At 31.6% G+C, this 14,767-nt stretch overlaps 3 protein-coding genes across 5 annotated transcripts; 1 reads left to right on the forward strand and 2 right to left on the reverse strand.

Annotated features, from left to right (window-relative positions):
• The first annotated feature begins 331 nt into the window (after nucleotides 1-331).
• sesB (stress-sensitive B) lies at nucleotides 332-3,701 on the forward strand. Its single transcript, XM_070644900.1, has 3 exons — nucleotides 332-577; nucleotides 1,039-1,535; nucleotides 2,474-3,701. Exons 1-3 carry the CDS (start codon nucleotides 415-417, stop codon nucleotides 2,717-2,719), a joined length of 906 nt encoding a protein of 301 aa, XP_070501001.1. The 5' UTR covers nucleotides 332-414; the 3' UTR covers nucleotides 2,720-3,701.
• Nucleotides 3,702-4,314: 613 nt separating this feature from the next.
• Nucleotides 4,315-6,860, reverse strand: LOC139094035 (uncharacterized protein CG1161). 2 transcript variants are annotated; one of them, XM_070644909.1, is made up of 6 exons: nucleotides 6,701-6,858; nucleotides 6,523-6,641; nucleotides 6,346-6,460; nucleotides 6,159-6,281; nucleotides 5,678-5,800; nucleotides 5,210-5,618 (listed from the first exon to the last, which is right to left on the reverse strand). In XM_070644909.1, exons 1-6 carry the CDS (start codon nucleotides 6,758-6,760, stop codon nucleotides 5,568-5,570), a joined length of 591 nt encoding a protein of 196 aa, XP_070501010.1. In that variant the 5' UTR covers nucleotides 6,761-6,858; the 3' UTR covers nucleotides 5,210-5,567. The 2 variants fall into 2 exon arrangements, with proteins under 2 accessions (XP_070501011.1, XP_070501010.1); XM_070644910.1 differs by lacking the exons at nucleotides 5,210-5,618; nucleotides 5,678-5,800 and adding an exon at nucleotides 4,315-4,799 and having other exon boundaries at nucleotides 6,701-6,860.
• A 635-nt stretch (nucleotides 6,861-7,495) lies between these two features.
• On the reverse strand, nucleotides 7,496-14,712 carry LOC139094033 (C2 domain-containing protein 5). 2 transcript variants are annotated; one of them, XM_070644908.1, is made up of 9 exons: nucleotides 14,576-14,712; nucleotides 14,279-14,482; nucleotides 13,667-14,218; nucleotides 12,051-12,235; nucleotides 9,335-10,037; nucleotides 9,114-9,277; nucleotides 8,507-9,052; nucleotides 7,922-8,442; nucleotides 7,496-7,861 (listed from the first exon to the last, which is right to left on the reverse strand). In XM_070644908.1, exons 1-9 carry the CDS (start codon nucleotides 14,611-14,613, stop codon nucleotides 7,697-7,699), a joined length of 3,078 nt encoding a protein of 1,025 aa, XP_070501009.1. In that variant the 5' UTR covers nucleotides 14,614-14,712; the 3' UTR covers nucleotides 7,496-7,696. The 2 variants fall into 2 exon arrangements, with proteins under 2 accessions (XP_070501009.1, XP_070501008.1); XM_070644907.1 differs by having other exon boundaries at nucleotides 12,051-13,393.
• Nucleotides 14,713-14,767: the final 55 nt, after the last annotated feature.

Genomic DNA, 14,767 nt, shown 5'->3' on the forward strand with positions numbered 1-14,767 from the left:
TAAAAAATTTAATGCGAATATAGATATCATTGATTTTTCCGAGCGATTTTTTTTCAAATTCAGTAGATTTTCTGAACTAACTCGAAATTTTTTTCAAAATTAATTAAATCCAACAATTTGTATATTATCATTCTTTGGGGCTTTTTAAAATTTTTAGTGACGAAGTATATATTTAAAATAACTAAATCAAATCAAAGAAAGTGGACAAAAATTTCATTTCATTTACCGGTCAAAAAAGATTTAAATATCACCAATACATTCACAGGAAGAAAACCTTGAGTGTGTTAGAGAAAAGAAGAAACGCCGAGCACGAAGCAAGCCTGAAAATTTTTCTATCATTCATTCGAGATTCAAACTTCGAACGCTCTAGTAATAATTGAATTCGCTTGTGTTAATTAAAATCAATATCATATAATGGGAAAACAAAAGGATCCAATGTCATTCGCCAAGGATTTCCTTGCTGGCGGTATCTCTGCTGCTATCTCAAAGACCGCAGTAGCTCCAATTGAACGTGTCAAATTGATCCTTCAAGTACAAGCCGCTAACAAGCAAATCGTCGCTGGAAAGGAATACAAGGGTGAGTAGCAAAAGAATTAACAAGTAGTACGAACAAATATGGCTGACTTTTTTTTGCATACGAAAGAACATTATAAAATGCCCTTGATTTTAGTCTTTTCTAATGATATTGATGGAAAATGATTATTTCTATCGTTATCTAACAGATTAGAGAGCATTTTCATTGATTTCTTGTATGAAAAAAATGTACGAAAATCATGTGATTCCACATTTTTCCTTTTTACCGAAGATTTTCTATAGAAAATTGATTGCGTAACAAGAAGTAAAATTCTATTTTCATGAATTGATTTTGGCTTTATATCAATTAGAAAACTACCTGTTAGTCATTTAGAGTGCATTTAGAAGCCATTTAGTGAAATTCTAATTAAAATTTGCGAGTTTAAAAAAATTTAACCTCAAAAAAAAAATATATTTTTATAGTGACATAACTTGATTAAAATTTTTTCAATTTTTATTCTTTAGGTATCATCGATTGTTTCGTTCGTATTCCAAAGGAACAAGGTTTCGGTGCCTTCTGGCGTGGTAACTTGGCCAATGTTATCAGATATTTCCCAACCCAAGCCCTCAACTTTGCCTTCAAGGATGTCTACAAACAAGTCTTCTTGGGCGGTGTTGATCAAAAGACACAATTCTGGCGTTACTTCTTCGGAAACTTGGGATCAGGTGGTGCTGCTGGTGCCACATCACTTTGTTTCGTATATCCATTAGATTACGCTCGTACCCGTTTAGGTGCTGATGTCGGTAAAGGAAACGCTGACCGTCAATACACAGGTCTTGTCGATTGTATTAAGAAGACCGTCAAATCTGATGGTATTGTTGGTTTATACCGTGGTTTCAACGTCTCAGTACAAGGTATCATCATCTACCGTGCTGCTTACTTCGGTTGTTACGATACTGCTCGTGGATCATTGCCAGATCCAAAGAACTCACCATTCATCGTCAACTTCGCTATTGCACAGGTAAGAAAATTTTTCATTAATCCAAATCTCCCTGACCTTACATAATCAAATAGCCGTTTAGATAGTCATTCTTTTGTGACTTAGTGACAAGATTTCAGACAACAACAGAAAACTTCTGAATTTGACGCATCGTTTGCATGTGATTTTTCCTTCTTTCATTCTCATCATCATCAACATGCGTCACAAATCACATAACATGATAATTTTTTCACACATTTCTAAATTCCTTCTATAAACCAAGATATATCTTCTGTTTAAGGTTTAAAGAAAAGTAGAAATATGTAAGATATAGTGTAGACCCATTAGATAACTCTTTATAGAGAGTATAAATAATTTTTGGCAAGAAAATTTATATTTTCATGCTTTACGTAACCATTTTTCAATACCATTTAATGAATGAGTCGTGGCTCTCGATGAGAATTTCTGAGAGACATATTCCCGTTAAACTCATTTCGATGAAATAATAAAGTTTAAAGTCTAGCAAACTCTGCACTGGAGAGAATATTAAATGATCGCATGTGTATTGTTTAATAAAATGTGTCGCCGCAGCCCTTATCTCTAATTCTTTCAATGTCATTATATTTCAAAATGTATTACGAAGATTTTTCTTATGACTTTCACGTGAAATTAGCAATCCGTTGCATTGAAACATATCGCTTCCAAGTATTTTCTTAAGATAAACGAAGATTAAGTGCATACAAAGTTTAATTATTTTGTACAAGTCTGGCGTAGATTCAAGTAACTGACCTTAAATTCTACGTTTGTTGTTGTCGACGAAAATAGACACCACATGATCGCGATGATGATTAAGTGGTTACCACACGTGCTAATTTAAATACACTTGATTATTTTACACGCTTTTTTAAATCCTTCATTCTAATTCTAAACTTTTATTTACATTGCTCTATATCTCTTTTTTTTAATTATGTAATTTAAAGGTCGTCACAATCTGCTCTGGTATCTTGTCATATCCATTCGACACAGTAAGAAGACGTATGATGATGCAGTCTGGACGTGCAAAGGAAGACATTATGTACAAGAACACACTCGATTGCTGGGTTAAGATCTCCAAACAAGAAGGTACAAAGGCCTTCTTCAAGGGTGCTTTATCCAACGTTTTCCGTGGTACTGGTGGTGCTCTCGTCTTGGTTCTTTATGACGAACTCAAGAACCTCATTGCCTAAGTTAATTTAAATTAAATAATTTTCGTTAATAACAGCAAATTATTTACTTATAAATTTAAATTAAAAAACAAAAAAGTAAACAAAAAAAAAGTAACATCTATAACGCAAGTATAGAAACAAAAAACTAAAAAAGAAACATCTTTAACAAATTTCTTTTGCGAAACATTTCCAACTTAAGACTAAATTTCCCCCCATCGAAAATTAGCCCCAAGCCCCTAAAAAGTGGTGCATAGACAAAAAGAGATAAGCAAATTATCAGTAATAAGTTTTTGAAATAATTTATTTGTGAATTGAAACTTCGTTAGCATGTAGCTCTTTTTTGATGGATGGAAAGGACTACATCCTTTCTTGAATAAACAAAAACATTGTAAATTAATGTCAACTGGCAAAATTCAGGTACATTCTTCAATCTCTCTATCCAATCCCATTCTCAGAAGTTCCTCAAAATTTTGTCTCTTTTCGAAATCCCTTTTTGTACTGAAAAAGAACAAAAGCGCAGGTAGATAAGCAAGTAATAGACATTCCCATCTGATTTTTAAAAAAGAAAAAAATGAAAAGAACTCTACCAAACAGTGTAGAACAAAAATTGAGGACTTTTCTGCATTTCTATCAGGTTTTCAATATTTGAAAACTACCGCAGTCAATATTTTGCCAGTAATGAGTCAAAAAATAAGCAATTTTCAGTTGGCTATTAAATTAAACATCATAAGAACGCTTCTAGTTTCAAGACGACAAACAAAAAAAAATGATTGAGCGAAAGAAATGCAATAGTATTGTAATGGATACGAAACAAACGTGAAAAGTAATTTAAAATGTTTTAATTTCTATTAATAGTGGACACAAGCGAATTCATTCTTAAAAATTAAAAAAAAAATGTCTTTTAAGACTCTCAGAATTTTAATATCAAAATTTTGGGATCTTATAGGAACCGAAATAAAAATTTAAATAAAAGTTCACAAAAAAATTAGAAAAACCGAAATAATTCCAATGCTTTTTTATTCTTTATGAAAATTTTCAGAGAAAGAGTCTGTCCTAAAAAATATTTTTTTTTACGCCCACAAACGTATATGCGGCGTACTGCTTACGTCATAGAAGAGGTACAAAGGAATCAATACACGTTCTGACCTTGAGATCAATAAGTCTTGTGAAGAAGAAAAAAATAGTGCATGTAGGGTATGTCATGGAAAATTTTCTAGATACAAAAGATATTTTTGGTTAAAAGAAGCACACGAGACTTATTACGGAACTTTATATAAGCTCAAATCACCTCAATGCGCTTGCACAAAAAATGCAGCTATTGATTAAGATTTCAAGTCTTAAATTCTGTATTAATATAATCCTTAGAGGGCATTAATCCTGAAATAGATAAAATATGCTAAATATAGGCGGTCTCCTCAAAATTGCAGGACGTGAGAGCGTGCAAATGATTTCTATATGACGATGACTAGTTACATCACAATAGAGGTATTAAAAAAGTCAATAAACGGAACAACCTTGAGATCAATAAAATAATGAGAATGAAGAAAAATGTGCACTTGCACAGAATAAAAAGCTTTCCTGAAGAAGAAGAAATGAATGACTAGTTAATCCACGGATAATGTCTTTTATTAGCATCTAATACTTTTTTAAAATAAAATAAATAATTGATATGATTAAATAAGTTTATTAATGCAGTCGTTTTTATCAGCGACAAATACCAAATATGCGTACATAAATCACATTTGCCCTTTGAACGGAAATTTCGAGAAGAACGGATACTGAAAATGTTGAAAAAGATTATGTCATGTCTAGACGTTTTTGAGAGCTTTCGTATGTAGGAGAAGGTGATCTATGATTCAATACGTGCAAACTATCATCGTCACTGACCGACCTAAGCATCAAAAGGAACATTCGAAACTCGTCAAAGTAACTTGATGGTTTTTAATGGCTGCAGTCAAAGAAGTGATTCGGATTCCACTTTTGTTTGAAAGTCGTGTGAATTCATCTTAGGTAATTTTCTAGGACCCAACAACCACTTTTTAAGGTAGCTATGGATCCTCCTTGACATATGAACAGCTGACGGTGTTTTTGCATAGCCCGGCTATCAAATTTGGATTATGTAATATGAGAGAAAAGTACTTTAAAATCAATAGTTCTTAAAAAGGAACTAGGTAAGAAATATTTATCACAAAAAAAGTTCAAGCACAAATCATATGCAAAATGTAATTTGACGGAACCACTTTGATCAAACTTATCCAGTAAAAGCAATTAGACATGCACATTTTACAAGGTTAAAGAAATGATATTAAAGTTCGTAAGTCCTTTTTCGTCATTAGATTGACAAATGCATTAATAGACTGTACATCTGTAAAGTCAGTTGTCCTCATCTCGTGTTTATAAATAAATTCAAATAATCATTGCACCAAATACCTCAATTACTTTTCCTTCTCTTCTTAGTTTCTAGATCAGTGAACATGTGATTTCTTCAATGTAATTACTATAAGAATGTCGTAATGTTCAATCCACTTGTTTATCATTCATTTTATTTTATTTTTAATTCGAATGAATTTACAATCAAAAACAGACGCCAATGACACGCTGGCATTAATTTTGAAAAGAGGAACTACATTAATTTCATTTCTATTTTCATGGTACTTGGGAATTATTGATCAAATCTTGCTCCTAACATATCTGATTCTGTGAAATATACATTTTTGCGAGATACATGACTGAAGATCTAAGCAATATCTTTTGTGTAAATTAGGTAGTTTTTTACAAATCATAGCTAATATGTGAAAATTTTTTGTGTCAACTCCCAAAAAATTCAGTTCGGATAATAAATATATAGATTTTTTGATCTTCTAATCTCTTAGTTTAACATGGAATGTCGATCATAAATCCTTTGTCTTTGTTCTTGAACCTGAAAAATTTGACAAAATTAGAAATCTAAAAATAAATGAGCATAAAAGTAATTAGTACCTGACGCTTCCATTTGTCTTGTTGATTTGTGACTCGATTTAAAACATTACTGCGCGAAGCATTTACATTGACCATTGGCAAATTATGAGCATTTGCGTCTTGATGCATTGATGATGCATCGTCCTGTAAATTGTTTAATTTAAATATATATCTTTTAAATGAATGGACTCGATGAAAAAATCATACACAGTTAAAATGAATGTTATACACTACTTTAATCATAAACCAAACATAAGTAGAACATAAATGTAACAGATAGCTAATTAGCTCTAATAAAATCAAGCTAGCATTTAATAACGTCATAATTGTCAATCAGTCATAAAATAATATCGTTCATGCAAGATTATCATGCTATTTTTGATCATGGTTCCGTCAAGTCCTTAATTAATAATAAATAGAAAGATCACACATATTAGCAACACAAAAATAAATGGCATTAAAAAGTCTTATGCAAAGAAAGATTGCTATTAGTTTCGCTCACTTCGTCAAGATGTTCCTGATAATTCTGTTTTGATCGCTTGTTCAATAAAGGCTCAAGAAGGTTGAGGAACAGCATATAAATTGATAGTAATGAGATTATCCATATCACAATGATGACCACTACCTGAAATTTTTTAAAACATTTCATGTCAAGTCTAGATTCTAAGATAAGCTGATAAATTTTTTACTTTGATAACAGTTGTGTTTCTATTTTCATGCTTACACTCGCACCTAGGACAAAATTCTTGCTCTTTTCCTTTAATTTTATCTGCATATTTCGGTAAAATTACTGAATCACAATCACTGGAAATAGAACAGTTATTATTTATCGTACTGGATCTTGTTGTCTGTGAGTATTATTTTACCATCTAGCCTGACCGACATTAGCAATCACTAAAATTCTTTCTGTACTATCTGTATTATTCAAAACGGCATTAATAGATGGACATATACATTTACATCGCTTATCTTCGTATGATTGTGCCTTTTTAATGGAATTAATGTTAAAAACAAAGAAGATTATTGCAATTTAGATATTCTTACATTTATGATATATGGAATTTGTATTAATGTGATGCAACATATTATTAAAAATTTCTTCATGCTGTCCAAATTATGTCTAGAGGCTTAATTTCACTTAATTTATAAATTTTTTTTGCATTTACAAAAATTTACTTTCACAATTTATTTACTTCGGCTTATTTTTTCTCAAGGGCACATTACTCATTCAAAAACGAAATTAACCGCAATATTCAAATTGTGGACCCCTGATATTATCATAAAATTCTAAACAAATAAAAATATTAGTTTATTTGAGTAATTAGAAAGTGTTTAACAAAAATGATGGATGCATGTGAAAGCGAAAGTGATAAGGAAGTTCTCACACAAGAAATTGGTCAGTCTTCCTTTGATGAAAACAGCAAAATCTTCAATTATAAAATCGTAAGTTTCATTCAACAATAACAATGTGATTTCAAGATTTTTAATGTAGAAAATTTATAATTTTAGATGAATGATATTATGAAGTTAGGATGTTCCCAGAAATCATTGGTGGCTGCTACATACAGAACATTCTTAGATCTCTGTGAAACAAGAAAATTCGAGCAAGTTACCTATCACCACATTTCTGAACTGGATATCATTTATTTGAAAGTTCAAAAGAAGCGGGATGCAACTGACTTTGAAGTTGTTGTTCCAGTGTTGTCATCAAAAAAGGTTAGCTTTAAGCAAATCGAAGGACTTCAGGAAGCATTTAAATGCGCATGTATAACTTTAGCAATTTGTGATATGAATTCGTTGATTATGTACTATAAGATAACAAAGGATTAAGACTATGTATATGAAAACAGAAAGATAATGTCATTTATTTTCAACAAAGTTATGTTAATTGCACACATAATTAATTAAGCTAATAAAAAGTATTGTATATTGTAAGAATATATTGAACTGTATATATGTCTTGGGGATAAAAATGGATGTTGCTACTTTTAAAGTGTCTTTTGATATTAAGTATTGTATTTTTAAATTTCACTAGACTAGTTAGTTGTCATCATAAGTACAAAAGACTGCATCACCACCCACATTGACTAAGCATTGAGCTTGATTTTTGTGTGGATTATCAACTAATATCAATTCTGTCATGTAGTAAGCCAAAAGCATGTTTCCACCTAGCATGTGAATATGTGCTCGTACAATCGACAAAAGCTGCAATAAAATGGGAGTTTATTAAGTAACTTTATATTCTACTAAAATTAAAAACCTCACCTCAGTTATAAAGGTATGAACAAATCCACAAATACCTCCATAGTCGCGAACATTTTGAGTTTCGCGAATAAAGCAAAAGTTCAAATTTCCTAAATATTTTTCTATTTTCGCTCCGGGAACAAAACTTAGTGGTGACACATCGACAAACTTATCATTCCTAAATGTCATTTTTGTTGAATTTGTAAATTGTCCTGAGCTTTTCTTCTGTAGTTTATTTTGTGGTGAAGTAATTTCCGAAATTGCATCTTCTTCCTCTAAGCTAAATATTAGTTCTTCCTCTAATTTTCTGTCATGACTAATAGATTGCACAATTTTACTTTTCGGTTTTGTTGCTTTAAGTACCATTCCAGTAATTAAGAGCTGTATCTCATCCTGTGGTAAATCTAACTGGAACTGAATATTTGTTATATGGCAAGGAACAGCACCACGCAACTTAAAGAATATTGATTGCAATAGACGTTGAAAATGACGTGCGAAATTGCTATTTGACTGATGACTTGATGGCATTTTTGTACGCCACACTAGATGTAAAAGATCAAATTAATTAGGATGAATGAATTTTAAGGAATTAAAGAATTAAAGTACCTTGAACAAACATTTGTAAGTTTCTAATATTTTCGACATTATAGTCGTATCCTGGAACAACTTGGCCATTGACAATTTTGATTCCATCATGTGAGCATTGCTCCATCAGCATGTTAAACAATTCCAAATCTTGAATGTCATCAATTTCCAAAATACACGTTTGCTTATTTCCAATTGCATAATCTAATTTCTCCTCATTATCCGAGTCTTCTGTGTCCGAAAAGTTCTTGTTCAATTTTTGAATTTCATTAATGACATCATTATTGACTGGTGGATTTGTCAGACGATAAGTCTCGCGATTCTTTTCAACAGTATTTTGTATAGTTTTTTGAAGCTCTGCAATTTTTTCAGAAGACTCATTGAAGGAATTTCCAGCTACAATTTTTGGAACTATAGGTGGATGAAGTGCGGATATATATACAGCAGTTCCAGTGGCAATAAGAGACATTATTTTGTCACCAATGGTTACTTGAACATTTAGACGAAATATTCCATTCATGCCTTTGACTTTAAGCTTATTTATCAATAAACGATGAAGCTCGTATTCTGTTGAAATAAAAAAATCTTATAAGCATTACAAGATAAAAACGGAACTAGATAAACATACCTAAAAATGGCAATCCGTCGCTTATTTCTTTGGCATTTGATTCTGAGCGTAAATCTCGCTTTGGTCTGCAGACAGTTGCCTGAATTAAACATCCTGTTCCAACAACCTGTAGATTGTCAGGTAATTCAATTGTAGCTAAAATAACATCCGGAACATAACCGCGTCTAAAATGATGAAAATATAATTAAAAGAATGTTAAGCATAACGCAGACTTTACTTACTTGCATATACAGCACTTTCCAATATTTGCTCCACCTATTTGAATTGATGAGCGAGAGTACGGTATGTGACAGATGTTACAACTTAGTGGCGAAATATTTCCATTGATTCCACTATTTCCCGATGTATTCGCAGAGACATTATTTAGAACTTCGTTAATGTCTTCTCCATTCAGTTTCTCGTCTATATCTGATGATATTATAATCTTTTGACTATTTTCTTCGACAGTCTGCATTGTCTCTTCCACAGATTTTGCAAGTAATAGTTCTTTAGGATTTACAGATTTAGTCGTTTTAATATCTGCATCTTCATGATTATTGCTGTCCGAATAATGTAGATTAATTATTGCTGCGGTTCCAGTTGCTGATAAAATTGTGATATCATCATTAACACTAACAGTTTCATTATAGCCAAGGACTACGTTGCATCCTAATGATTTTGCATGTCCTCTAATTTCCATTCTTAATTCATTGAACCACGAATCTCTAGTTTCCATATCATCAGGATTTGTTGATTTGTCTAACAGCTTAACACTTCTTGCACTTACAGTAGCACCAAGATGAATAATGAAATTTTTTGGATATTTGGTAAGAGTTAAGAACGGATATTCAAGCATGTCCATATTTTCTTGATTAAGGGGCTTCAAAACGGCACTCGATGGCATCTTCACAGCATTTCGGTCAAATCCAGGTGTTAATGAGTTTCCTAAATAAAAAATTAACATTTCAAGACATTTTAAACTTGATAATTAGCAAGTGTGCATGATGTGAATGTTATGTGCTATATATTTTGATATATTATGTCATTTTGATTTGAATTTCTTTTGTATTCCTCAAAGCATGACTTAAATTAAATTCGAGTCTTGAACAATTTAGTATAAAATCATAAATTTGGCATAAAAGACCTAATTAATTCCTTGAATTTTAAGTAATTTTGTGAGGAATACAAAACTTTTTGTGTATAACTAGACTGAGCCGATCATCACAAGTTACCAATTGCTGTCAGATGACGATCAAATATCATCCAAGTGGCAATTAACATGAAAATTGCCATTTGGACGCCATATGGTAGTCACTTGGCTGCCAAGAATAATTTGTGGCGATCAAGCGGGTGTTTCTGAATTTTTTGGTAATTAATGGCTGGTAAAAACAATTAATTAATAAAAATGAATGACTAAGTAAAAAAAAAAATAGTTCCAAAAGTGAATGAATTAAGAACATTGACTGACATCCAATTTATGGGTATGAATTAAATTAACGAATATAAATCGTGAAGTAAAAAGAAGCTATAGTTTAGCTAACAAATTAGTTTTCGGATAAAAATACATAATATTCTTAGAAAGGAAACTAAAACTATTTATACGGAAATAGATAGGATTAAGATAGACAGTAAGGAGGAGCAGTAATTGATAATGAAATTAATATAGACACAAAGGAAAAATTTAACGTCTTTTTACCAAAATAATCTAGAGTTGATATTTTGACTGTCGGCATGTGTGACTTCTAGTGATCCCGAAGAGCACAAACTAATTGATTGATCAAAAATCCAACACCATGCCAGTGTGACTCTTACTTGGATTTGAATCGGATACGGCACCATGCCAGTATGATGCCGGCATGCAGTACGATAATATCGAATTTTGAATACATCAACCGACTTGTGCTATTCGGGACAATTTACTGATTACTTTTGGTAAAAATCGTTCCAGTCATCGATCGTGACTGGCACAAGATCATATACAAAATTGATTATATACTGAAAACAGAATTCGTTTCTCGTGTTTTTGTGCATTTCTGATGAATTAGATATATAACAATGTCATATTCATTGAACATTAATCAAAGAGAAAAGGAATATGTATATAGAAATGATAAGATTATTTAACCAGCAAGTACAAAAATGCAACATTTAACACATCCATCAGAGTAAAGAGTTCAGTTTGTCTTTTGTTTGAAGGATTTGTTTCCAACATTACTCACTTTTTCGCATGTGACATCCTGTTTTTGATATAATTTTTTTTTTTGGGGATTTTTAAACGAATGAAAATTTTGTCATAAGAGTTATATTCGTTTATGGTAATAGATGGGAAAATCAATGAAAATTAGGTAAATTTAGATTTAAAGAAAAAAGATGAAAATAAAAATTAGAAAAAAAGGTATTAAAATTTTTGCATTAGATCAGCTAAGGGGGTAGTTTAGACATAACATCCAGCAAAAAAGGTTCTATGTCCACGTTTCCTTTTTAAAAGGATATTCTCATTATGCTAGATGTTATAAGTAAACGATCCCTTTTATGTTGATAGAATTCACAAAAATAAATTAATATGAGAAGGTTCTTATTGGTATATTAGAGAGGATAGTCGCAAAATAAATCAAATAAAAATTATATAAAGTTACATCAGTGGTGAGCAACCTTTTAATTTCCTTGGCACACCTTGATGGTAACTGAGGTCGACCGAAACCGCACACGACAAACGGTTCATGGCATTTCCAAAATTGTCGTCAGCACACCAGTGTGCCGCAACAAACAGGTTGTCCACCACTGAGTTACATAGATGTGTTCTTACGAAGAAAAGTTTTCCCTTAAATATTTAAGTATGTTGCACTAAGTTTCCATTTATATACATACTGATCACATGTCAAACTTCACTTCGTAAGTCTACATCTATATCCACATCTTAACTTTATCAATAAATAATATTAAATAATGATGTCTCACCTTTTGGTGTGATGCTTAGGTCTGAATCGGAAGAGCGTCTATATATGGCGGTTGATACTGGCAAACTTCCACCAGATGCTGCACATGTTTGCTGCTGCTTTGAAGGACTTGCAGAAAATTTGCATCCTATTGATTCTGTGCGTGTGTGTGTTTTAACGTTAGGACTTGCAGAAAGCAACTCATTCCTAGACAAAGATAAGAGGGATTCATGCAATGGTTTTTTGTTAGTATCAGCAGTGAATGTTGCACTTTTGCAAGAACAATTATCGCATGATTTTTTATTTGATATGAATGAGTCAAAGTTTTGGACACTGAGCTTCAAATCTTCTTTTGAGATGGATTTTTGTTCCGATAAAGGAAGAATAGTAATTGTCGATTCATAGGATCCAACTGATAGTTTTTCTTCTGGATGGCTATCATCAACTACTAGTTTAATTGCTTCTTTGTCAGGAAGACTACCAGAATTTACTTCAGATATTGATTTTAAGCTATTAGTTTCACTTTGAAGTTCAACTGATCGTCTTGGTCTTTGAAAAAGATTAAATTTTTGCTTGATCGATTGCAAGCTTGAGGAGCTGGATTTTCTCTTTTGTATGACACTTGTATCAGATGTTGTAGGTATTTGAACAGAGGTTGAAGCTTCCGCAATATTAAATTGTTCCAATAAGATTGTTTGCATAGCTTGCGAAATAAGATTATCTTCATGATGATGAGCATGTGGCAAATGAATATGATGTATTTTTTCAGCAATTTGATGCATTTTTCCACTAAAATTTTCTTTAAAATCATGAAGAATTTCCTTAGATTTAGAATGAGGATCATGCGGAAGCTCTTTTTTATGAGAAGCATCATGATGAACCAAATGATGAAACTTTTCTTGAATAGTTCCTTTCAAATCATGAATAAAGTCATGGTGCTTCTTAATTTCATGATGATCTAAAACATGTGGAACTTCTGTGGTTGCTTCTTCTTTTTGTGAAGTACTTGGCAAATCCACATCAAAAAAGGTATTTTGTTGGCTATTTTCCATTGCCTCTACATTTCTGACAATCATGCTGACAGTTTCTACATCCTCAATCGATCGTTCATCACACATTGATGGCGTATCGTAATTTGACGGAGTATCAAATGGAGTAGAAATTGTCGATACCGTATCGAGATTATCAACATAAATGGAAGGCACACTCAAAAGTGATTTAGAATGCTCAGGATGAAGTGATGTCTTATTAATTTCTTGTCTTTGCTTCTGCTCAAATACTAAATTTCGTTCATTAACAAAATCTCTTGCTAATTTCAAATCTACTTTTAAACTTTCATTATTTTTAGAAGCAGTTTTCGACTTTCTAATAATACATGATACATAATGAAATAGTTTATGATTGTTTGGCGAGGATATGCGAATGATATTTTTCGTATGATCAAAAATGCAAAAAAATAAATTCAAACAGAATGAATGCCATGCAAAATTAAGTAATTAAAATAAGAATTAAAAAGTCCAACGATAATTTTTTGCAAACGATAAATGAAGGATGTAGGAAGTAAAAAAATTAAATAAAAAGAAAATCATATAGGGTATCTGGAAGGAAGTCAATAAACAGTTTTGAATTTATACTTACTCATCCTCTGGTATATTGTTCTGAACATTTATGGAAGGATTGATTTGTTCACTTTGAATTTTGACTAATGTTACGGAAGTTCCAATACCTCGAGCTATAATTGTATCTTTCTCGAGATCAAATCTTTGCTGAAATCCCAATACTGCATTTCCACCTAGATTGATTGCTTTAAGGCCAATTTTTCTTTGAATTTGTCCACCAAGTTTTAAGAAGGTCTGCTGTCTAGCTTCATTTGAAGCGGAAGCTCTACGAATTTTATCAATCCAATCATGTTCTGGATCATCATCAACTATCATTTCCTCTACAAAACCTCGTATGACAGCATGATAGCCGAAAGGAATTGAATTCGAATGAAAGAACTGAACACCACAAGAGCTTTGCCTAAATTTATTGGCATCGGAGAATAGCTCTACCTTTACTATGAAATTTATCTCTCCTCGGATGCCTTGAATTGTGTCATAAATTGGATACCAGCCATTTAATCCTTTTGAATCATTATGTAGAAGTAGTGGATTCAAACTGAGACAAACTTTTCCTATAGCATCATTGGCACTGAAATATCAAAACGATACATAGTAATTAAAACAACAATATAAGTTTCTATCAATTTACCTGTAAGTGTCATAGTCCATAACACGTATATGTAAAAGTTCATCTTGAATTTCCTGATCGTCGATTTCAAAACGGAACCATTGAGAATTGAAGACTGGATTTAAACTCTTCCTTTTGACATCTGTCTTGTATGTGATGTTTCCTAATTTCACTTCCACAAATGCATCCGTCGTCAAATTTGACTTATCCATAACGGGTAAATTTCTATAATTAATTATTTCAAAAGTTAAAAATAAAAGTTAATTTCACTCATATTTCTTGATTAATTCATAACATTTAATTGAAACTTGATCTTACTTGCATGATAAAATTTTGATTTTAACTTTTGCTGGCATTTTGGATATTGAATGTCACTTTTTAAGTACTTAAATTAAAGAATATAAAAGAGAAAATAAAAATTTGTCAATCTAATAAAATCCAATAAGAAATTTTCAATAGAGGAAGTTGGTGTTTGTTATGTATTCGGACCGTCGTTAAACTTTTATTGAT

This window comes from Chironomus tepperi, unplaced genomic scaffold (genome assembly GCF_022539635.2).
Source record: "Chironomus tepperi strain 1889 unplaced genomic scaffold, CSIRO-AGI_Ctep_v1 contig_349, whole genome shotgun sequence".
In the NCBI taxonomy this organism is placed as follows: Eukaryota; Metazoa; Arthropoda; class Insecta; order Diptera; family Chironomidae; genus Chironomus; species Chironomus tepperi.

Coding starts and splice junctions, on each gene's coding strand:
- LOC139094035 (XM_070644909.1), bottom strand. CDS start 6,760: ATGAAGAAATTTTTAATAATATGTTGCATCACATTAATACAAATTCCA. Junction 6,282..6,345: donor GAAACACAACTGTTATCAAA/GTAAAAAATTTA, acceptor AAAAAATTTCAG/GTAGTGGTCATCATTGTGAT. Junction 5,619..5,677: donor AAGACAAATGGAAGCGTCAG/GTACTAATTACT, acceptor CAAATTTTTCAG/GTTCAAGAACAAAGACAAAG.
- LOC139094033 (XM_070644907.1), bottom strand. CDS start 14,613: ATGCCAGCAAAAGTTAAAATCAAAATTTTATCATGCAA. Junction 10,038..12,050: donor CCTAAGCATCACACCAAAAG/GTGAGACATCAT, acceptor TTTTTTATTTAG/GAAACTCATTAACACCTGGA. Junction 9,053..9,113: donor CGACGGATTGCCATTTTTAG/GTATGTTTATCT, acceptor TTATTTCAACAG/AATACGAGCTTCATCGTTTA.
- sesB (XM_070644900.1), top strand. CDS start 415: ATGGGAAAACAAAAGGATCCAATGTCATTCGCCAAGGATTTCCTTGCT. Junction 578..1,038: donor CGCTGGAAAGGAATACAAGG/GTGAGTAGCAAA, acceptor TTTATTCTTTAG/GTATCATCGATTGTTTCGTT. Junction 1,536..2,473: donor TCAACTTCGCTATTGCACAG/GTAAGAAAATTT, acceptor TGTAATTTAAAG/GTCGTCACAATCTGCTCTGG.